The sequence below is a fragment of the Heloderma suspectum genome, chromosome 10 (genome assembly GCF_057233095.1).
Source record: "Heloderma suspectum isolate Gila_16-S chromosome 10, 16-S_ref, whole genome shotgun sequence".
NCBI lineage: Eukaryota > Metazoa > Chordata > Lepidosauria > Squamata > Helodermatidae > Heloderma > Heloderma suspectum.
In genome coordinates, this window is record NC_139467.1 from 42,829,045 (window position 1) to 42,852,468 (window position 23,424).

Sequence of the window (23,424 nt, forward strand, 5' to 3'; positions counted from 1 at the left end):
AATTTCTTGCTTTCAAACTGCTAGGTTGGCAGGAGCTGGGACTGAAGACGGGAACTCACTCCGTCATGCGGCACTTGGGTCTCGAACTGTGTCCTGCTGACCTTCCAGTCTGCAGTTCAGCGTCTTAACCACTAAGCCACCGCGGCCCACATTTATTTGTACTGCTCATGAAATGCAATTCTTCCCCTAGTTGGCTCTTCCATTGCCACAGAGATGCTGTAAGATTGGTTGTATGATGGTCATGGGCACCTACTTGATATTGATGTTATAGGCACTAATCACAAGAGTAATAAAGGAACTGGCAGAAGAACACTCAGAACCACTGTCTATTATCTTTGAGCCATCATGGAGGACGGGTGAAGTGCCAGATGATTGGAGGAGGGCTAACGTTGTCCCTATCTTCAAAAAAGGGTAAAAAGGAGGAACCTGGGAACTACAGACCAGTCAGTCTGACATCAATCCCTGGGAAAATTCTGGAGCAGATGATAAAGCAATCCATCTGGAAGCACCTTGACAACAAGGCAGTGTTTACTCGAAGCCAACATGGATTTGTCAAAAACAAATCCTGCCAGATGAACCTGATCTCATTTTTTGATCAGGTAACCTCCCTTGTGGACTGTGGGAATGCTGTAGACATCATATACCTCGACTTCAGCAAAGCTTTTGACAAAGTGCCCCATGGTATCCTGATGAGCAAACTAGCTCAAAGTGGGCTAGATGAAGCAACTCTCAGGTGGATCCACAGTTGGTTACAGAATCAGACTCAAGGACTGCTTATCAATGGGATCTTCTCAAACTGGGGAGGGGTAACAAGTGGGGTACTGCAGGGCTCAGTCCTGGGCCCAGTGCTCTTCAACATTTGTATTAATGACTTGGAGAAGGAGGTGGAAGGAATGCTGATCAAATTTGCAGATGACACAAAATTGGGCAGGATAGATAATACCTTGGAAGACAGAAACAAAATTCAAAGTGATCCTGATAGACTGGAGCGCTGGGCAGAAAACAGAATGAAATTTAATAGGGGTAAATGCCAAGTTCTGCACCTAGGAAAAAGAAACCAAATGCACGGTTACAAAATGGGGGATACGTGGCTCAACAACACTACAAGTGAGAAGGATCTTGGAACTGTTGTCGATCACAAGCTGAATATGAGCCAACAGTGTGATGTGGCTACAAAAAAGGAAAACGCTATTTTGGGCTGCATTAATAGACGCATAGCTTCCAAATCCCAGGAAGTACTAGTCCTCCTCTACTCAGCACTGGTTAGGCCTCATCTGGAGTACTGTGTCCAGTTCTGGGCACCACACTTTAAGAAGGATGCAGACGAATTGGAGAGGATTCAGAGGAGGGCAACAAAGATGTTCAGGGGACTGGAAACAAAGCCCTATGAGGAGAGACTGAAAGAACTGAGCATGTTTAGCCTTGAGAAGAGAAGACTGTGGGGAGATATGATAGTGCTCTTCAAGGACTTGCAAGGTTGTCACAGAGAGGAAGGCCAGGATCTCTTCTCGATCATGCCAGAGTGCAGGACACGGAATAATGGGCTCAAGTGACAGGAAGCCAGATTCCGGCTGAACATGAGAAGAAACTTCCTGACTGTTAAAGCAATACAACAATGGAACCAATTACCTCGGGAGGCGGTGGGCTCTCCCACACTGGAGGCATTCAGGATGAGGCTGGACGGCCATCTGTCGGGGATGCTCTGACTTGGATTCCTGCATTGAGCAGGGGGTTGGACTAGATCATCTTGTAGGACCCTTCCAACCCTATTATTCTATGATTCTAATTTTCCTTCCCACCATGCCTATACAATTCTGTTATTGCTTTAAAATTAATTAAAGAAAGAGTGGTTTCCCACTTCCCCAGCATTCATGTAGTCCATTAAAAGGAGGGAAAAAGTATCCACTGTGAGCAAGGCTATACATAGGTTGCTTACCTTTAACTGTAGTTTGTTGCGTGGTCTTCTGTGCATTCACACATATAGGTTTAGTGCCTCAGTTGGAACATTCTAGAGCTGAAGAGAATTTTGGCAGGAGCCCTCACCCCCTGATCGCACATGTCCTCAGGCCTTCCCCAGTTACTCAAGACCAGAGTCTGAAGGTTACCAAAGGAAAAAGGGTACTGGATGGAGGGTGGGTGGGTTGAGTGAATGCACAGATAGCCATGTGAAGAACTACGTTTACATGTAAGGGCTTTGAGGGACTTTTTCGCCAGAGGATGGGAAAACACTATAAAACCTTCAATCGAGTCTTAGGCAAAGCCTGCTGCAATAATGCCTGTTCCCACAAAAGTTCTGTCAGGCAGGAAGTCCAGTCGCATGCACAATCCCTGTTAGGTAAAAACAAGGCAGTGGTGGCAAGAGTCCATTTGATGACCTTCTCCGAGACGCAGAAAGCAGAGGGAGTGACTGTCACAGGGGGTGGCCTAATCCCGCAGCGAGTGCATGTTCTGAAGGTAGTTCTCAAGGCCATGAAGCCTAAGCGCGATGAAATCCCAAAGACTAAAATTAAAGGAAGGAAGAAGTACAAGAAAGAAAGGGAATAAAAAACGAAGAAGCTGAACACCTTAGTTTCTTAAGCTCCATAGGAGACTTGGAGAATGTTCCTCACAATGCATCCACTTGGGCAGTCTAGGAGGAACTGGGGAAGGCCCAGGAATATATGCAATGGGTGGTGAGCCGGGCTCCCACCAAAACACTCTTCAGCTCTACAGTATTTCGGCCAAGGCCTGCACAGGTGCGGCACCCATATACACGTGGTAGACAAAGGCCACAAAGAAGCAGCAACCTGCACTGTGGAGAGCTTTGCTGTGGAACTGTTAAGATGCTGTGAAATACTTTTGCTACTATTCCACAGTAGTGGGAACCGCCACAGGATTAAAAAAAACATTTTGTTACCCGCACAAAAATGCTAATTAATTGTCAATACTGACTAATTTGGCTAATATATTTCAGCTGCTGAATTGTAGTATTCTAAGTAGTGAATTTGGGATCTTTCCCCTACGATCTTCTAACTCCCATTCACAGAAATAAAACCTAAGGTTTTAAAGCATCCACTGAATGAAAAGCGTGAGGCACAATGTGCCTCGACAGTTGTTCTTCTGGGTATAACAAGACTTACAACAGTTTGGTAACTATGATGGACTTCCTCACATTATTGCCAGCATTGCGATAAAAAGTTCAAGGAATAAAGTTCTTGCCCTCTTCACAGTTGCTTCCCTAGGGAAGCCACCCTGCCAACACCTTTCTCTTCACGTTCTCTTTCAGCATCAGAGCTGAAACATAATGCACACAACCCTTAACTGCTTCAGACAAGGTGTAGTATAAGCCCAGCTTTTCATTTGCTGCTTTAAAAAAAAAAAAAAAGAACATTCTGCCCTGAGAAAATCCTGAATGTTACTTCCAACACTTGGACACCAACAGGTGGTTTTTATAAAAGTCAGCTCATGGGTAATTTGGACACCAAGAAGGCTTTCATCAGTCTGAAGAGTCAAATGTCATTTCAGTACAGAAACATCTGAGCTCTATAGAATCCACATGGGAGAGGGAGACCACACATCCATCTCTAGCCAGTGCTGAGCATAGATGGCGCACAGAGGGGGGTATTCTTCTAGAGGTTATGACTATAGGGACCTATCCTCTTACACTCCATGAAGTGCCATGCACACTGATGACACTATATAAAGAAATGAATAATTCTTAACCTGTCACATTGCAGCATCTTGGTTTTGGACCAGTACTCATAGGCTTTTGTATTTGCCATTCCACAAACAGTTTCTTAAAATGCCTCTCCTTTGTGATAGGTCCCATGCAGCTTCCCGTATATCTTTTATTTGCTCTATATGTCTATTAGATCAAGAACCTCATGTTTTTCAACTGTTAGTCAGTATGATGAAGTGCACAGACCTGGAGCAGCGAGACTTTCGGTTCCTTCACACTGAGCTTTTATCCTGCGATTGAGATGGCTCCTTCATGGAAGTTTGTGGGCTCTTTACATGACACCGTGATCATTCAAAGCGTCTCCTGCACTAAATGCCCTTTGTTCCGTTTTTAAATAGATCGCAGATAATGAGCTATCAAGTTACCCCATTGTATTCCACTTCAGTTTCCTCCGTGAAAAGAGTAAAAGCGGCAAGAAGAGGAGTGAGATCCATGAAAGATAATAGAAGACTCAGATATGGGGAGAAGGAGGGGGTGGGGGAAAAGGAAGCACGTGAAAAAGGGAGTCGTCGTAATCCTGCATTTAAAACAGAAGCAGAAAGCCCCGTTTTAAATGCAGGATTTTAGGCTGGTGTAGAAATGCTCCTTGGTTCAACTCCTCGCTCAGCCACAAAGCTTACTGGGTGACGCTGGGCCAGTTGTTATCTCTCAGCCTAACCCACATTACAAGGCTGCTGTTGTGAATAGAAAGTAGGATAATCCCCATGTATAGAACAGCCTAGCTACCCAAAAGAAAAGTGCTGAAAATGAACACCTGGCAGACAACTGATGGCTGAAAGCACAAGATAACTTCAGTGAATTATCAACAACTTACCTAAATTTAAAGGCTTGTTTACCAAATGCAGCTTCCCTTCTTTTTTACTATTCAGTGACAGATGAGCATAACTGCTTTGACTTTCCTTGTTTTGCAGAAATTACAGTGATGATGGATGGAAGAAAAATTGGATGAAATTAATGGTTTCTTATAGATTTTAATCAGAATTAAATTAACAGGAGACCTTTTGCCTTGAACACCATCTTTAGTGGAAAGGTGGGGTATACATTTAATAAATAAACTATGGATGGATTCTTGGTCCACTCATTATATTAAACTTCCTTTTTCTGATATGGCAGTCTGAGCTTTGCACTAATAAACAAATTTTTCTCCACCCATTTCACCATGGTATCTTCTATGGGATATATAGCTGATGTGGTATGAAACTAACAATAAGAGGCTGACAACATTAATTTAATAACAGCCATAAGAACTGATACAGTTAGCAAATGGAAAACGTTCAGTGAACCCTGCAGTTTAGAATGTCATATACGTGATAAAACATATGCATCTGGCATAGGTCCGTGAAGAAATAGACACATCAAATAGGATAAACTATTATGAAAATTGGAATGTTTACAATGGACAATTACTTAGAATATACCCATAGTATTATTAAACTGGAAAATAGAGAAAATGATGTATATTGTTATAGCTGATGATCATGAAGCATTATATTTACTTATTCATGCATGTATTAGCAATAGTGGTGAGAACTGATCTGTAACAGGATTTAAGTGTGTGTACTAATATTTGGCGCAGATTTTTTGATTCTGTATATTTATATTTATTATTATAACACATTGCTGGGGGAAAAAATTATGTGCCAAGGAAATCCAAATTCTACACCAAGAATGCACAGGCACCCCTTTCAAATGCTGTGCTGAACATGTCAAAATCAAGGCCAACACATGCCCCATTGTCAGTTGTGGAGTCAGTGGACTGGGCGCATTCCGCTATTTCCTCCATGCATTTGGTATATCGGGGCGGGGGGAGAATAAACCTGCTAAGTATCCATCCCAGGGCAATTCTTTGTTATTGAACTCATTATATTTTGCGGTTAATGGGCACGCTACATGGAATACAACCTGAGATTGCTGACCTTGTGTGAAAAAGTGTGAGTCTGCCATTGAAACCTGTTAATGCCTTAGCAATGACGCCTAAAAGTAAAACAAACCACTCGGACTTCACTATCACGTTTGCCAGCACATTTCCAAACCTATGCAACAATGAGGGCTAGAAAGCAAGCTAAAAAAGAACATTTTGGTACATGACATTAGCTTTGCTGGACTCTCATCAGCCTTTAATATGACAATCCACTTGAGATCACGTGCAAGGTAAAAAATCTAGCAGTGAACAAATCAATGAATGAAGCAAACGTTATTTTTGCCAGCAAATTCACTGCTGAGAGGCATCAGGGACATCCACCTCTGCAGCACTACTGGCACTGGAGGTGAGTTCACCTGAGCTCTTCTCACGAAGAGCTCATGACATCCCTGTTCAACAGAAAGTCTTGAAACCTACTGCAAGTCCCCAATTCAATGACCTTCCACTCTGAAAGGTCCTCTTCAATTATCAAAGCACTACTATGATTAGCTGCTAATCATGTATGCAGTTATTTCATCATGGTGCAAAGTAAGATGAACATATCTATATTGAATGGGATCTAGTAATGTGCACCTCATCATCTGAAGAATCCTCCAGTTCTATAAGCTTCCCCAAATTGAATGTTTCATAGTTAACACTTGGCGTTCCAAGAAGTTTGACTGCTGACCCAAACAATTCCTGAAGGAAAGAAAACAGAATTTTAGAACAAAACAAGTATACTTTTGGAGGATTGGGGAAAATTACAATAAACTCCTCCATGCAGACGTGATCCTACAATGGATTCTATATGGCAGACAGAGTTGTTGCCTTACTGGATCCAGAATTGGGGAATTCACACATGAAGCTTAAAGCAGTGCTCAGTTAATTTGGGTTTGAAATGTGGTTGTAAAATCTAAACTGATTAGAACTTTCATTTCCATTACAAATGCCTCTCCTCTGCCTTCTCTTTGGACATTAACGTAATAGGAGGCCAGAAGATGGGCTCAAATACACTTCACATAAGCCTCAAGTATGAAAACACTCTAAAGATTACTTTTGCTTTTCCTGTATTTATAATGTACATGTAAAATACAGTAACCAGAAAATACTTTCCATTTAAAATAACATTAATATTTACATGTTTACACAACTTTTTAAAAGTTCTGTACAGTACCTTAAGTAAATCACCATATAAATAATATATATTGCTATGATTAATGTATTATTATTATTATTCTAAAAGAGAGGTCCAAGGACATTTTAGTGTTATGTACAAAAAATTCCTTGGGAACAAAAACAGCTGTCAACCAATTTAAAAAGCTTCTGTTGACCATGTCTGTTTACCTAATAATTAACAAGTGTGCCCTTCGCTTGCTGTCCCATAAAAGTAATCTGTCTTTAGTTGATTAATCTACCAGTTAAACTAACTCAAGCTTGCAGCCCTACTAAATAGCGACAATAAACATTTCCCCTGGATTAATCTTGTGATGCACAAATCAACTAACGTCCTGTTTTATCTGACAATATCTTTTATATGGAATAATACATATGCCTGCATAACTTTTGCCAACAAGACGGTCTGGAAGATGCTACTATCTTTCGTGATTTGTATATTACACTTGTGAGCTGTAGCACTCCTTTGGGCCACAGAATTTTCATTTTACAAAATTACTCCAAAATCTTTCAGAATAACTCAGTGCCAAACGCAACATGAATTTCAGTCCACTGAATCAGCTGCTGAGACATGGTTTTAGGAGCGGCAACAGGTGTCACAACACCAAACTAGTACCTTTAAAATGGCACAGAAGGGATAGAAAAAACACTGGCATTGTTTACTTCCACACTAACGGTTTAGTCTGGAATTGACATCCTTTTTTTAACTCACTTTTAACAGAATCCAGATTATGTAGCTGCTAGCCTGAGTATTTGGTATTATCCTGTCCTTTTTCAGATTATTTTAAAATTTTCAAACACAATTACTGCACCAGTCTATCCAGCGTGGACTGGCAGAGTACTGTTGAGGCTTTTCTGAACTGCTGTGCCTTTAATTAAAAGTATCTTGCTTGATCTTTTGCCCTCCTCAACAGAAAACAATATGAGGAGCAGAAGCTAAAAACAGGAAGTGTTTAATTAGCATTGTCAGGTATCTTTGCTGAAAATTACTTACTTGTGAGTAAGCATTACAGAAGAATCTTGGTAATGGGGAAAGACATTGTTAGCTAAAACAGGGCTATATTAAGTGCTGTGTACCACTTCTGATTTCAGAGTGCAAGCTATCTCAACTGTTTCAACCTGCATTTTTCTACATCAGAAAAACAGGAGTGAAAGGAAGGTGTAGAGACAGTTCAGTTAAAGGTTCTCAAGTAGAACTGGGAAACACCTCTGTCCAAGCCCCTGGAGACAGATTTCAGTACACAAAAGACTTAAAATCATTTACAAGCACTAAATCTGTTACAAAACACATATAGAGAAAGAGGTAATTAGAGAAAGACAGATTAATCAGACAAAAGAGTGGGATATCTGAATAGCAGAGACTATTATCAAGGGAAGAGAGAGTCCACAAGAAGAATCTGAGCCCCCTCTGCTGAGATATTGATATTTATCAGTTCATTGTGGTAATTAATTTGGATCCGTTTCTCCCACCCCCCACTTCACTTCATAATTACCAAGCTGATACTCTCCATAAGTCTCTATAGTCTTGCTTTTCTCTTGCTTCCATCTGGCTCTTGGTAGAGCAAAGCAAATGGTTTCAAAGCACAGCAAAAATATTTTCACCTCCTCTGTTCTCTTCCTTCTTTCTCAGCAAAGAAAGATAACGGGAAATATTGGCCTTTTATGACTGAGACAATACTCATACCAACAATCAAGATGTTAATGCTTAGATTAATGTTTATTTAAAAACCTACATGGACAAAATGGTAGTGGTTTAATACGATCAAAATGTGTACCTACCCACACAAAATGCAAACCCGAAAGCATTATATTGGAACAAAGTATTGTATTAGTATATTGAACAATGGAGTTCCTCAAGCACCACCCTCTAGATCATTCTGGACAATCCATTCAAGAGTGTGCCGCAAGCACAGAGATGCACCACAGAAAGTATATATTAGTAAGTACTTCCATAGGCCTTTCCCATGTTACAATCACATGCACTGGTGTGACTTAGGGGAATATGACAGTTACTTCAAAATGATGATCTCTCAGTCTTTTCTTCACTGTATTCCCAGATAACATAGGAAGTTGCCTTATACCAACTCTGACATTTGGTCCATCTGGTTCAGTTTTGCCTACACTGACTGGCAGCAGCTTTCCAGGGTTTCAGACATGGGGTCTTTCCCAGCCCTACCCAGAGATAGTGGGGACTGAAACTGGGAACCTTTGCATATAAAACATATGCTCTGCCACTGAGCTACAGCCCTTCCCACATGTACCATCAGATAATAATTCTATTACAATTTACATTCTAGAACTGGCCAGTTTTAACATGGAACAAGGCGCCTATGCTATGCAGTTGTTCAAGTGGGAGAATTTCATCAGAGTCAGCATCTTCCCATCACAGTGCTGCAGTGGTAGGACATAATGTTTTGATCAACACTCTGCCTCTTTATTATTAAACATAAATGAGCACTACCTGTAATCTTATAATTGTACTGCAGCTTGAGAAAGATGGTAAAGACTAAAACAAAGATTCAGTTTTGCACTGAAATTAGGCCCATTACTTAATCTTGCCAGGTTTTCCTGTGCCTAAACTAGAGCCATAAATTAATGAAACCAGTAAAAAGGAAGAAAGAGGACATACGTAAAAGACAATTTTTATACCCTGAGACTGTTGTGGCTGCAGGTTTTCTTCCTCCTTAGACAGAAAGAGAACACACCAATTATAACCCATCTCCTCAAACTAGCCCTGTCTGTTTTTAGTTGGCCGATCATAGAAACATCCGCCACCCCACCTACCCTCCACTTCGTCATCAAGATCAACTAAGAACACCCTTCCAACCATTCTATTTGTGCACTAAGCCCAAGCAACATAAGCATGTGTGGAGGTGTTGTCTCAGGCTGTCCTAAGTTACTGAATTCCCTCCCTTTAAAGACTCACTGAAGTTTTAGCCTGAGAAACTTCAGGATGTGCTGTTAACAGTTCTTGGGTGCAAACTTGCTTAATGGCCAAAGTTAGGTTAAGCATGGCAGGGGGAGAGAACTGGAAAGATTTTTCTTAGGTGGGATTGGCTGGGGCTTTTATTGTGATATTCCATAGAGGTCATTTTTTCTCAAGGGCCAGTTTTTGTGACTGGTATTTTAACATGTTAAAAATAGTCCTGAAGCTATTAGAAAGGACTAAATAACAAATCCAAACTTCTAAAAGATCCAAATATTCATGCTTCCCCAGCTCACCAGGATTCTTAACCCAGGTTTGAAGCAGGTTAGCAAATCCTGGTTAAGTCCTGACTTAGCATTAATTATAGCTAATGTAGGTAGCGTAACAGTTAACTACTGTTAAGGCAAAGCAGGAATATAAGGAAGGCATCCTGATAGGCTTGCTCCTGTTCCCTTCAGTTAAGAATCTTTTGTTACGTTTGTACCAGCCTACAGTGTCCGTTCTACAGTTTCCTAAGACACATTAATGCTATCTATAAAGACAATAATTATAACCATACTCTCACAGATACGTTTTCTTTGGCTGGTTGAGGATTCACACTTTCTCCTGCATTACTGATTTCTCCATCACATGCTTCGTGTTCATTTCGCATTGTTCCTTTTCCAATCCCACTGTGCTTGATAATTGTAACATCATCTGGGAGTGACGGACATGTTGACTTGCTCTTTGGCTGTGGAAAGCCAAAATCATGATCTAAAAGGACATCTTCACACTCCAACTCTCTGAACTTTTCTTCATCTGTGACACGAGCAGGAACTCCCATATCTATGACTTCATCAATTTCCACCAGAAACCAGCAACTATCCAGATTTTTGTTCTTGGACATGGGATTGCTTTGATTTAGTGTTTCCTGTTCTTCTACATTCAGCTGGTTTTCAAGGACTTTTTCAGCCAATGTGTTAGGATTTGAAGCTATCCTCTCTGTGGACATCTTAATTTTGGTTTTGCTAGGAATCATATCCTTCATGTTTAAATTGAGATCCACCACTTTCAGGGGGCCAACAAAGCGAGGTCCAACAAATTCACAGCTTGCCTGACGTATGTCTCCTTCATGACTGGTTTTATCATCCAAAGCACCCTTACTTCTAATGGAAGTTTTGGAGAACTTTGTTTCACAGAATGAAGTTTCAGATGAACAAGGAGAGTTAATTTTGTTTGTTTGCAAAGCTTCTCCAGGAGAAATAGAGATGAGATTTATTCTACTCAGTTGACTAGTATTATCAATAGATGTTTCTCCTGAAAATCTAGAAGTTATTGTTTCCAGATCTTGATACTCTATGTTGTGAAATGTATTTTCCCTTTCTGTCCGTTTAACCAACTTGTTCCCATATTCCATAAACATTTCAGTGGGTTCAAATGATTTAGTCTTTAACTTCTGAGTCTCAGGAATGAGAACAGAATCTATCTGTAAGCTCCCTGGTCCTTTTTCCGACTTTTGCACATGACAAAGATTCATGTTGGAATTTCCATGGTTTGATTCTATAAAACAAAACTTTGCAAAAACACCCTGATCACATAGGGCAGAGATATCCTCAGAGTTGGGTCTACTTTCAGTTTTGTTAACGTCATGATCAGCATTTGTTTCGCTAGTGTTTGACCCTCCAGAACTCAGTCCTTTTGCAGAGCTGTTCAGCAACAAGCCACTTTCCACCTTGTTCACATTTTCATTTTTCAGCAGCGTCTCAGCATTTTGTATTTTATGAGGTTTCCTTAGATTTTTAACATAGCTTTTATCTAGCAAGTCATATAGGACAGCTTGCAATTTTTTAAAAACAGCAGCCTTGTTTTGTGTTTCTGGCGGCAATTTCTTTGCATTTGGAGGTTTTAAACAATAATCATGTTTTTCTTTTATATCATGGTTGATGGTTTTCAAAAGTACATAACACAGTTTTGTTGTTGTACTTGCCTTTATACTTTTTTTGCTTGCACAAGATTCTGATGAACTTTCAGAGACCAAAACAATCTCTTCCCTACAATGCATTTCTTCTGTTTCTGCTTCTTTGCCATCTGGACTGCATGAGAAATCCTCTTTGGATGCTATGGATTCATTTTCTGATACTTTCTTTCCAATGTCTTTCACTGTAAAAGTGAACTGCTCCTCACATTGTCCTTTCCCTGAAATGTAGTCATTATTACATCTTCTTTTCACTACCTTGTCTGCAGCCTGCCCATTCCGTAAAAGGCTGAGAACACTGTGGTATGAAAGAAGAAAAAGTTTTCATTCTCGTCATAGTGATTTAATATATGGCACAGCCCCACTTATCTCTTTCTCCTACTCCCCTTTCATGTATTGTCCTTCCACCCATCTATATACCAGCTGAGGATGATACCAGACCCTTGTCTTTAAATGTGGGTATGCCCAATCATGTGAAAGATGGGAAGTGGAATTGAAGGTTGCTTTGTTTTTTTGTTTTTAGATTCTTTGTTGTAAATGATGTTTTATTTACTATGATCAGCCACTATTCCTGTTTGAGACAGAAAGTCAAGGTATACATATATTAATTAAAACACAAAAAAGGGCTCAGTGCTGAACCTTCCCCACACTCCAGTTTTCCCAACAGCTCAAATCAATTCCAGTATCAGACTGGATGGAAGAAAGTTACACAAGGGATTGATGCCAGGGGAAAAAATAGTGGGTGGGGTGTGTCAGAGCTCAGCACCCACCTTCCACATTCCCATTCTGCAATGAAAGACATGAGTTGCAACTATCATAGTTCAGTTTAGAGTAGCTTACAAAAAGAAGATAAAATATATCACAAAATAAAGAAAACTAAAATAAAGATACAATCAGGCATTAAAAACAGCCACAAGCAGCCAATTAAAACCTACATCATACTCTAAAAGCTGCCTGGAACAAAAAGGTAGTCACCAAACATCTAACCATTATATATAGTTTGGCCCTCAGGTAGTATTCTTATTCTTTATATAAAGCCTGGATTCCAATATTTATTTGAATTAAAAGAATACAATACGGTTGGGCGGGGGGGAATACCTGTGGCCATATGCCAGACAATCCAAAAAATCTTGTGCCTGCTTGTGGGAAAATGCTCAGATGAACTTCCAAGGGAAGAGTTCTACAAACACAAAGCAATGCCAGGAATAATGACAGACATGTGATGGTCTGGCTCAGTCTTCCCTGATCTGGTGCTCTCCAGATGTTTTGGCACACAGCTCCCATCATCCTTGTTCATTGGTTAGCTAGGGATGATGGGCGTTAGTCCAACATGTCTGGAAGGCACCAGGTTGCGGAAGGCTGATCTGGATTATGAGGGTTGAATGATGGTTCTGCCTTTGAAAAGGGGGTACTGCTTTGAAAAGGGGGTAATTACTAATATGATGTTGTCAACCTTAGGGATCACAATGTGGCACAGGGGAGGAATTAATGTCTGGTGTTGGGGTTGATTGTTGGACTAAAGAGTGTCATGTGGGTGGCATGTCTTTGATAGATTAAGGCTGAAATCCTATCTGTGGGGGTAAGGGAGCTCCAGCATTGGAGGCTCAGGCCAGCACAGTGGAACTGAGGGAGGAGCAATATTTTTGTTTCTCTTTTCTATCCCTGGCCAGTTTAAAAAAACAAAATCCCTCCCACTGAAAGCAATGGGAAGAAAATAATCTTCACCAACTCCAGGGCTGCATTTGCATCCAGTGTGGGGCCGTGCCTAAAGAGTGGGAGAGCTAAGGATCTTGCGGATCCACAACCCCTCCCTACACACCTCCTTTTCCCCACTTCTACTGTCACAGTTCCAACGGAGAAGAACTGGCCTTGTAGGTTTCCAAGGTGGCTGAAAAAAGGGTTTCAAGGTTGGATCTTACCCTCCAAGGGTATACCTCTGCCTTTGGAGGGGGAGATCCGATATTCCCTACAGTTCAAGATGTCCTCCCAGGGACCATAGGATTGAAGCCACTAGTTGGCAATCAAGGAAATTCAGAACTGTAAAGCATCTAGAAATTTGAGTGATGAAGACTATGTGAAAAGTGTCTAGCAGTTAAGTCCTGAAGCACTTAAGAGTGGAAATATCTGACTATAACCTGAATACTTCCTCATGGTTGTCTTTTGCATCAGAAACAACTGGAGAACTTGAGTGATCACCCTTCTCCCAGGAATCCAAAAGGTGTTCAGAAAAGCCAGCACGAATATGTCTTTTCACAATGGTTTTTCCCCTATTAAAATCAAATGCTTTTTCAGCAACATCCAATCCTGCTTCTTGCGATATGCCTGCTTTGTCCGCAGTCTGATCCTCTAAGCAGCTTTCTCTGCTGTACAATTTCTCATGGTCCTCAAATATCTCAACCCTTGGGGCTTTTAGAATGTCATTTTGTTCTTCAGTATAGTTTTTCTCTAATATGACATCAAGATCTGTTAAATTCAAAAGGCACTCTTCGCTCGAGATTCCTCTACTTCCCTTATCAGCATTATTAGGGATTTCAGAAGCCTTCTCAGTTACGGTTATTTCTTTCATAAACTTTGCTTCTCTGGGCTTTCCATTTTTGACAGGATTATCAAAATCCTGTGGCATCTCATATGTATTCATATTTTCGGCATCAATATTCGGGAAAGGTTCTAGGTCTTCACTTAAGTCATCTATCTGACTGCTCATGTTGCTCCCCATTTCCACTTGTTCATCGCACTACTGCACCCTTCCTTATTCACCCAGGTCCCACATATAAGAACTATTTGAGAGAGAAAGAAATAAACACTTATTATGGCAGTGAATATGATCATCATCTGACATGCACATACATTTGTTGCCAACTTCGGAGGGGTTTTCCAAGCCGTCCATGGGACACTCACCCAGGGACCATAGGATTGCCCTCTCTGCTTTTATTTAAAGTATTTACACTTCACCTTCCTAACAAATACTGAAAACAACTTACAATCAAAATAAAACAATACATAAATGCCTCCTTGTGAGAGGGAGTGGTCACAGGCCGCCTCAAAGAAGCAGTGGTGAGACCACTCCTAACGAACCTGGACCTGGAAAATCTTAATAATTTTAGGCCAGTGGCAAATGTTCCTTTCCTGGGCAAGGTTCTTGAGTGGGTGGTTTCCAACCAGCTCCAAACACTCTTGGATGAGACCGATTATCTAGATCCATCTCAGATGGGATTCAGGCCGGGTTTTGGCAAGGAAACAGCCTTGGTCACCCTGATGACCTATGTCAGGAGAGAGAGACGGGGGAGTGTGAACTTGTTGATTCTCCCTGATCTCTGGGCAGCTTTAGAAGCCATCAACCACGGTATCCTTCTGGGGCGATTGTCTTGAGTTAGGAGTGGGAGGCACTGCATTGCAGTAGTTTCGCTCTTACTTGGATTGTCAGCTCCAGAAGGTGGCACTTGGGGAATATTGCTCGGCCCTGTGGACTCTCCAGTATTGGGTTCTACAGGGGTCAGTTTTGTGCACCATGTTATTCAACATCTACATTAAACTGTTGAGTGTGGTCATCCGGAGTTTTGGAGTACACTGTCATCAGTATGCTGATGACACATAGCTCTATTTCTCTTTTTCATCTTCTTCAGGTGAGGCTGTGGATGTGCTAAATTGGTGTCAAGTTGCGACAACGGACCAGATGAGGGCTAATAAACTGAAACGTAATCCAGACAAAGACTGAGATACTATTAGTGGGTGGTTCGGCTGTCTGGATGGAGGGTGCTCAACCTGTTCTGGATGGGGTTCCACTCCCCCTGAAGGAGCAGGTTCGTAGCTTGGGGGTCCTCCTGGAGCCATCTTTGTTACTAGAGTGCCTTCTACCAACTTCGGTTGGTGGCCCAGCTACGCCCCTATCCGGACAGGGATATCCTGGCTTCAGTTGTCTGTGCTCTGGTAACCACCAAGTTAGATTACTGCAATGCGCTCTACGTGGGGCTGCTGTTGAAGACGGCTCAGAAGCTGCAGCTTGTGCAAAAAGCGGCAGCCAGACTGATAATGGGGACCAGAAGGTCTGAACATATAAGACCGATTCTGGCGCACTTGCACTGGCTCCCTATATGCTTCTGAGCCCAATTCAAAGCACTGGATTTGACCTATAAAGCCCTACATGGCTCGGGACCACAGTACCTGACAGGATGGCTCTCCCAGCATGAACCGACCCATACACTACACTCTGCATCTAAGGCCCTCCTCTGGGAGCCTCCTCTGAGGGAGGCTCAGAGGGCGGCAACAAAGGAGAGGGCAATTTCAGTGGCGGCTCCCCATTTATGGCATAATTTCCCTGACGAGGCCCGTCTGGCGCCAGCATTGTCATCTTTTCAGCGCCAGGTTAAAACCGCCCTCTTGTCTCAGGCATCTGGCAGCATATAGTGAGTCTCTTGATTGTCTCTGGCTGATTGCCTTAAATTGTTTTAGATATATGTTGTTGTTGTGTGTGTTTTGTCATTATGTGAATGGCTTTTATATTTTATATAATGTATTTTAATGGTTTTTAATTTTTATGAACCGCCCAGACAGCTTTGACTACGGGGCGGTATAGAAATATAATAAATGAGATGAAAAACAAGTACCACATTCTACAGTTATCTCTCATTAACCACGCTGGCTGGATTCCCCCCTGTATTTTTGTGTCTTTTCTCATCTTGCACTCCCTACAATTTCCCAAGAAATCCCTCCCCCCCTGACAACCATTATCTGACAATAAAATCAAGGAAGTCGGACCGAATGGAGTATCTCCTGAAAAGTATTCTGATCGCATTATCAATTTTTTTTGCATGCTATTGTTTTAACCATTTATTCACGCTATTCTATTGTTATTATTTTATTTTAAATCCACGGTGCACCAAAAAAAAATTTTTTTTTTATGGCAAAAAAAGCCATATGCATCCGAGGTCTGTTGGGTCTCTCTTCCACCCTGCAACAACCCAGCCTGATATATGTTATACGTGGGGCTGCCTTTGAAAATGGTCCGGAAACTTCGGCTGGTCCAAAATAGGGCAGCAAGATTGTTAACCGGGACTGGCCAACAAGCTCATATTACGCCAGTACTTTTTCAGCTGCACTGGCTGCCAGTCCATTTCCGGGCCCGACTCAAAGTGCTGGTATTAACATTTAAAGCCCTTAAATGTTAGGTGATCTGAAGGATCGCCTCCTCCCCTATGTGCCTGCCCGGACCTTAAGATCATTGTCAGCGACCCTTCTCTGTGAGCCCCTGCCAAAGGAAATGAGGCAGGTGGCTACTAGGAGGGCCTTTTCTGTTGTGGCACCCCAGCTGTGGAATGAGCTCCTTAGTGAGGTTCGCCTGGCACCTACATTGTATTCCTTTCGGTGCCAGGTGAAGACCTTTTTATTTCCCCAGGCATTTTAGCATTCTAGACTTTTAGCTTTGCTGTTTTAAATCTGTATTTTAAACTCTTGCACCGCTGCTAGGTTTTATTGTGGTTGTATCCTTATATTGTGGTTTTAACGTTCTATATATTTTAAATTGTTTTATTGTGTGCTGTTTGGTTTTAATTTTTGTGAACCGCCCAGAGAGCTTCGGCTACTGGGCGGTATGGAAATGAAATAAATACGTACATAATACATGCAGTGCACATGCTCTGCCTTAATCTGACTCACACCGCAGCAGTGGCACAATGCAGTACCTTCTCCACCCCCGGCCCACGCACACTCACACGACACATGCGCATTGGGCCAAAATGCCTTCAAATAATTTGCACACTTACTTGCATGGGCTAATGCTTTACAGAAGCTAGACACGCACAGCGCACCCTCCCTCCAGGCGTGTTTCAGACACCAACAGTTGTGTGTGTGTGTCCCCGCCCCCATGTCCTGAGGCTTCTACACAACTGCAGTACAGCCAGTCTTAGTTCTCTGGGCCAGTAAAATAACACCTTTGTTCCAGGGGCTTTGGTTATTAACGTCTAAGGCACCGGCCCGAGGGAGGAAGCGACCCGCAGAGCCAAATTTCCCACAGAGCCAGTCGACCCCGCCCTCATCTCTCCCCTTTCAACGGAACCTTCTAGAATATTCCTTACACCACCCGGTCTCTCGCCCTCACGCACGCGACATTCAACGCAAGAGGGGCGTGACAAGGAGGCCCGCCCACTTCTGACGGCACCGCCCGGACGAGAAGGCGCGCGCTCCTCCGCCAGGGGTTCCCGCACGAGCCTCTTTCTCGCGCGACGCTTCTCTCTCTCTCTCTCTCTCTCTCTCTCTCGCACGCGCGCACCCGCTCTACGCTCCGCCTCGCAGAACGCCAACAGGTCACGCGGCCTCTGCGCAACAGCCGCGGAAAGGAAAGGGGGCGGGGCGGGGCGGGGCGGGGGGAGTGAAATCGAAGCAGCGATGCAAAACACCGCCACGTGATCTAGAATCGGGCGGGAAAGTAACGTTCCTTCCCCGTTCTGCGACTTGCGCGAGCGTGCCTCAGGAGCCCGGGGGCGGGGCCGAGGGATTAGCGGGCACGGGGGGGTGGCGCTTGTGGGCGGGGCCTGCCTGAGGAGGCGGCGTTGTGGGGCGGCCCTCAGGGTCGGCGCTGCTGTGGAGAGGCTTCCGCAGCTTCGTTTCAAGCGCCGTGTCGTACCTCAGGCTGGGTGGCTCTGGGCATGTGTAGAGTGCCTCCCCGCCCCCTTGCCCCAGAGAGGAACACGCTTTAAAAAGGCGGGCACATGGCCTGTGGGCCTAGACGGAGTCGCTCCCCTCCCAACAAAGATAACGTTTGTGCAGGTGCGGGGGACTGTTCCAGCGTGTCATTCATTATAAGAGCGACGCTGTAACTGTTAAGAACTGGTGCCATTATTTTTACTTTTAAGCTTGCTTGCTTTGTGCTTTCTTTGAAGAAAGGAAAACAAGGATCCATGAAATCAAAAAGGGATCCTCATAATTTCATACGATTTTTAAAGGGGAGACCCCTGAACCCACCATCATATCACAGAGCACATCTGCCCCCATGGACTGAACCAGAAAAATGGTTCGGCCGCTCGTGGATGCAGCCACCGCACAAAAATAGGGATCCCTGTCAGGGATCCTCTTGTTTTCATATGTTTTTTACAGAGCAAATCCCCCAAACCACCATCATATTACAGAGCACGCCTGTCTCCGCAGTCTGAACCAGAAAAACCATGGCTTGGCCGCTTGTGGGCGCAGCCATGGTGCAAAAGCAGGGATCCGAGTCAGACATCCTCATCATTTTTCCAGGGAAAGGCTCCCAGAACTTTCATATCACAGACCACATCCATGCCCAGGGAATGAGTGACAAATAACATAGATTTGGGCCTTCATAGCAGTGTGATGTTATAAAACCATGGATAAGACACACAATTCAATACGGACCTTATGAATTTGTACATTGCCCCCCCGTCCACCCACCCCCATCTAAGCACAGAACTCATCTTTGTCCAAGTTTGCACACCAAGAACCCCAGATCTGCTCCCCAGCAAGTCCCAGATCTGCTGCTCCACCTCAAATGGTATGAACCGTTTATGCAAGGCATGGATCCTGATGTATCATCTGGATTTTATATGTAGTGCATCCAATATCATAGCTGAATCACAAAACAAATCCATGTCAGTGGCATGGATCGTATCTTTCTCAGATCCAGGATGGCAAGAAAAGAAAAAGGATTCAAGATGCAGTTCCTTATGGGTCCTCTGGATTTTCATATAGCGTCCCCACAAATGCATCATTACATCACAGATCACATCCATGGCCACAGAGCAAAGCATATCACAAAGCACATCTGTCCCCAAGGATGTGGACAAGGTGCTTGTTCAAGTCAGCCCAAGTACCCCTTGCCCTCCATGGCTTATGACATCCAGAAGAGGGGATGACTGGCTCATTTTGAGAGGTTACCAGTTCTTCCCTACTGGTCAGAGTGGTGAGACCACAATCATTGGTCGAACATCCCTACAGCACTTTAGCAGCTTTAATACAAAAGGGCTGGGAGTTTTCTACAAGCCATACCAGGTGCAGTAAGCTACCATGGAAGCGGTGACACACCTTAAAAAAAATCTACTCAATTGAAACTGTTGGGTGTGAATGTCAGTTAAGTACTGCCATAAATCCTGTAAAATACTAGAAAACATTTCCTGTGGATCACAGCTGAGGAGGAGAACTGCTGCTACCCAGGTGGAACCTGTTTGGGAGACAATGGTCTTGTCACCTTTGTGTAATTGTATTTCACAAACATGAAGTTAACTTCAGTATATTTGGATATGCAGTCTTAATCTTCCTCCACCTTTCCATGGGATAAGCCAATCAATTTACATTGCTACTGAGCTATGATAATTTTTCTTGCTAACATCTTGCTGCTGTGAGGACCAATGCATGTACTTTTTATTGCCATCAGTTGTATAGAAACTTTATCTTCTGACTAGATGAGCACTAGTGAAGAGGAATTGTGTAATTCTCTGTCACTTTTATAGAAATGGACAACTGGGGGCAGGGAGAAGTGGGCAGATGCTGAGCTCCAAGGAAGATTGAAGCTAAGCATGTACTGACATCCTATTTTTCCCTTGAAAAGACAGGGTGAAGGGGATGCTTCCAATCATTAGAATCTGAAAAGAATAAGTTCTACTACTTTATGGAAAAGAACAAGGTATGTAGGTGCTTAGTTTCATCCTGTAAGGTATTGAGCAGGATGGAAGGTTAAGCTCCTTCCGCTGCAGAGAGCAGAAATAATCAGTAAGGGCGCAATCCTTTCTGGATAGGCAACCACCTATCCAATGCAGGATAGGAGAAGCGTGGAGGAGATCGTCCCCTCTGCGCTTCAGCCACCCTGCATTTATGACTAGACAGCCAATTTTAGCTGTCTAGCCATGGGACCTCGGAGTGCGGGAAGTGGCAGCCGGACAACATGTAGGATGTGTCATACCAGCATTTCCAACTTCCCTGCCCCGACACACCCCCAGGAACACCATGTTTTTGCTGCTCCACGCTCCTCTTCGGAGCACGGTGTGTGGGGCCGTTCTGTGCTGCCTACAAGGCACAGCAGGAGGGGGTGGAGGTTGGTTCTCAGGGAACCAGCCTTGGAGAACCAACCTATCCTATAGCCGACTAGCCGCTGACTAGCGGCCATAGGATTGTGCCCTAATGTGGTTTTCTTCCTATTCTGGCCCTTGCTCTCCAGCAGCTAAGGAGCCCTTTCCCCCAACATAGTGAGTATACTAATTTTTGTGACTGGATTGAATCTGAACATCCTTTGGCTTTTGCATATGAAGCAGTGTGAGCACCATCACCTTACAAGAAGAATTCCAATATCCGTATTAGGCCAACCAAAAGATCACGAAAAATGTGCCAGCTTTTGAGATCTCAGGCAAGATGTTACAGAAAGAGGCTTTCTAATTGGGCCTCAAGCCTCAGTTAGAGGCTTGGCCACAAAAGCGAAAAATTTCTCGAGACAGGAAGAATTGAAAATATTTAGCAGGGATTCCTTCAGCTAATGGTAGCAATACTATTATTAACAATGAAGTGGCATCTTAAAGACTAAGAAGTTTCATTATGACATAAGCTTTTGTGGACTAGAGCCCACTTCATCAGATACATGGAGTGTGATCCTTACTAGTCGGGTAAGTAGAGGTCTGTGGCATACACAGAGGTAAAGTACGGATGGAGAATGTGTGGCCCTTCAGATAAGACTGCAATTCCCATAAGCCCTAGCCATCATAATCAATGGTGGGATGATGGGAGTTGCAGTACAACATGTGGAGAGCTACATGTTCCCCAATCTGGTGTAAACTGAAAAATGTAAAGATTGGATTTAAATGACAAATGCAATGCAAGAAGTAGTCTTGGACAATTCAATTATGGCTTAAAATGTTCTTCACCTGCTTGTGTTCCAATGTAACATACGCTATCTTCTGCCAGCAATGCCCTTCTGCATTCAACATAGGACAAACAGTCCAATCCCTATGTAAAACAATGTTGTTGTTCAGTCGTGTCCGACTCTTCGTGACCCCATGGACCATACATAGCACACCAGGCCTTCCTGTCCTGCACTCTCTCCCGGAGCGTGCTCAAGTTCATATGCAAAACAATAAATGCATATAAATATTTTATCAGAAACGGAAATACTCGGAAACCAGCAACAGCACATGTCAGTTTACCAGGTCACAGATCTTAAGGTGGCTATCCTAAGACTGAAGAACTTCAAAGGGAAACTCCAGCATGAAGCTGCTCAACTGCAATTTATCAGAACATTCAGTTCTATTCACTTCGGTCTGAATAGAGGCAATAGTTTCCTGTGCCACTTAAATGACAGCTGCCGCAAAGGGCCATTTTGCATACATTTATTTATTAAATTTCTTAATCACCCATCTGGCCCGTCACCCAGCCGCTCTGGGCAATGTACAACGGTACAATTTAAAACAGTAAAATTATACATTAAAACATTATTTAAAAATACCCTAACCCACCCCAAATGCCTGCCTGAATAACCAAGTTTTCAGTGCGTGGCGGAAGCGTATTAAAGAGGAGACATGGCGGAGTTCCCTAGGGAGGAAGTTCCACAGAGTGGGGGCCACCACAGAGAAGGCCCTCTCCCTCGTCCTCACCAGCCTAGCTGTCCTGGCTGATGGGACAGAGAGAAGGCCATCCGAGGCTGATCTTGTTAAGTGGCCTGTCTGGTGTTGCTGAAGGCACTCCTTGAGATAGGCTGGGCCAGAACCATATAGGGTTTTAAAGGTCAAAACCAACATCTCGAATTTGGCCTGGAAAACAACTGGTAACCAGTGCAACTCCTTCAGCACCGGAGTGATGTGATCATGCTGGCGGCTGCCTTTAATCAGGTGAGCCGCTGCGTTCTGCACCAGCTGCAGCTTCCGATCCATCTTCAAGGGTAACCCCACGTAGAGCACATTACAGTAGTCTAGACAAGAGGCGACGAGGGCATGTACTACTGATGGGAGCTGATGGTCAGGAAAGTAGGGGCGCAGCCACCGTATCAGATGGAGTTGGTACAACGCTGTCCAGCTCACGGCTGACAACTGAGCCTCCATGGACAGCTGGTAGTCTAAAATGACCCCCAGGCTGCGGACCTGGTCTTTCAAGGGTAGCCGTACCCCATTCAACACTAGGTCAACATCCCCCAACCTACTCTTGTCTCCCACCAAAAGTACCTCGGTCTTGTCTGGGTTGAGCTTATTCCTCCCCATCCAGCCACTCACCGTCTCCAGACATAGAATCATAGAATAGTAGGGTTGGAAGGGGCCTACAAGGCCATCGAGTCCAACCCCCTGCGCAATGCAGGAATGCAAGTCAGAGCATCCCTGACAGATGGCTGTCCAGCCTTGTCTTGAACGCCTCCAGTGTGGGAGAGCCCACCACCTCCTTAGGGAATTGGTTCCATTGTCATATTGCTCTAACCGTCAGGAAGTTTCTCCTGATGTTCAGCTGGAATCTGGCTTCCTGTAACTTGAGCCCATTATTCCGTGTCCTGCACTCTGGGATGATCAAGAAGAGATCCTGACCTTCTCTGTGACAACCTTTCAAGTACCTGAAGAGTGCTATCATATCTCCCCTCAGTCTTCTCTTCTCAAGGCTAAACATGCCCAGTTCTTTCAGTCTCTCTTCATAAGGCTTTGTTTCCAGTCCCCTGATCATCTTTGTTGCCCTCCTCTGAACCCTCTCCGGTTTGTATGCATTCTTCTTAAAGTGTGGTGCCCAGAACTGGACACAGTACTCCAGATGAGGCCTAACCAGTGCTGAATATTTAGACAGGG

General features: G+C 43.5%; 1 protein-coding gene across 1 annotated transcript in view; it reads right to left on the reverse strand.

Moving 5' to 3' along the window:
- The window catches only part of SPOCD1 (SPOC domain containing 1), a 40,609-nt gene extending 26,128 nt beyond the window's left edge, over window positions 1-14,481 (reverse strand). Inside the window, 5 exon segments of the mRNA XM_084816041.1 lie at window positions 4,533-4,617; window positions 6,213-6,317; window positions 9,421-9,474; window positions 10,283-11,969; window positions 13,807-14,481. Coding sequence (XP_084672167.1) covers window positions 4,533-4,617; window positions 6,213-6,317; window positions 9,421-9,474; window positions 10,283-11,969; window positions 13,807-14,387 — 2,512 coding nt within the window. The 5' untranslated portion in view covers window positions 14,388-14,481.
- Window positions 14,482-23,424: the final 8,943 nt, after the last annotated feature.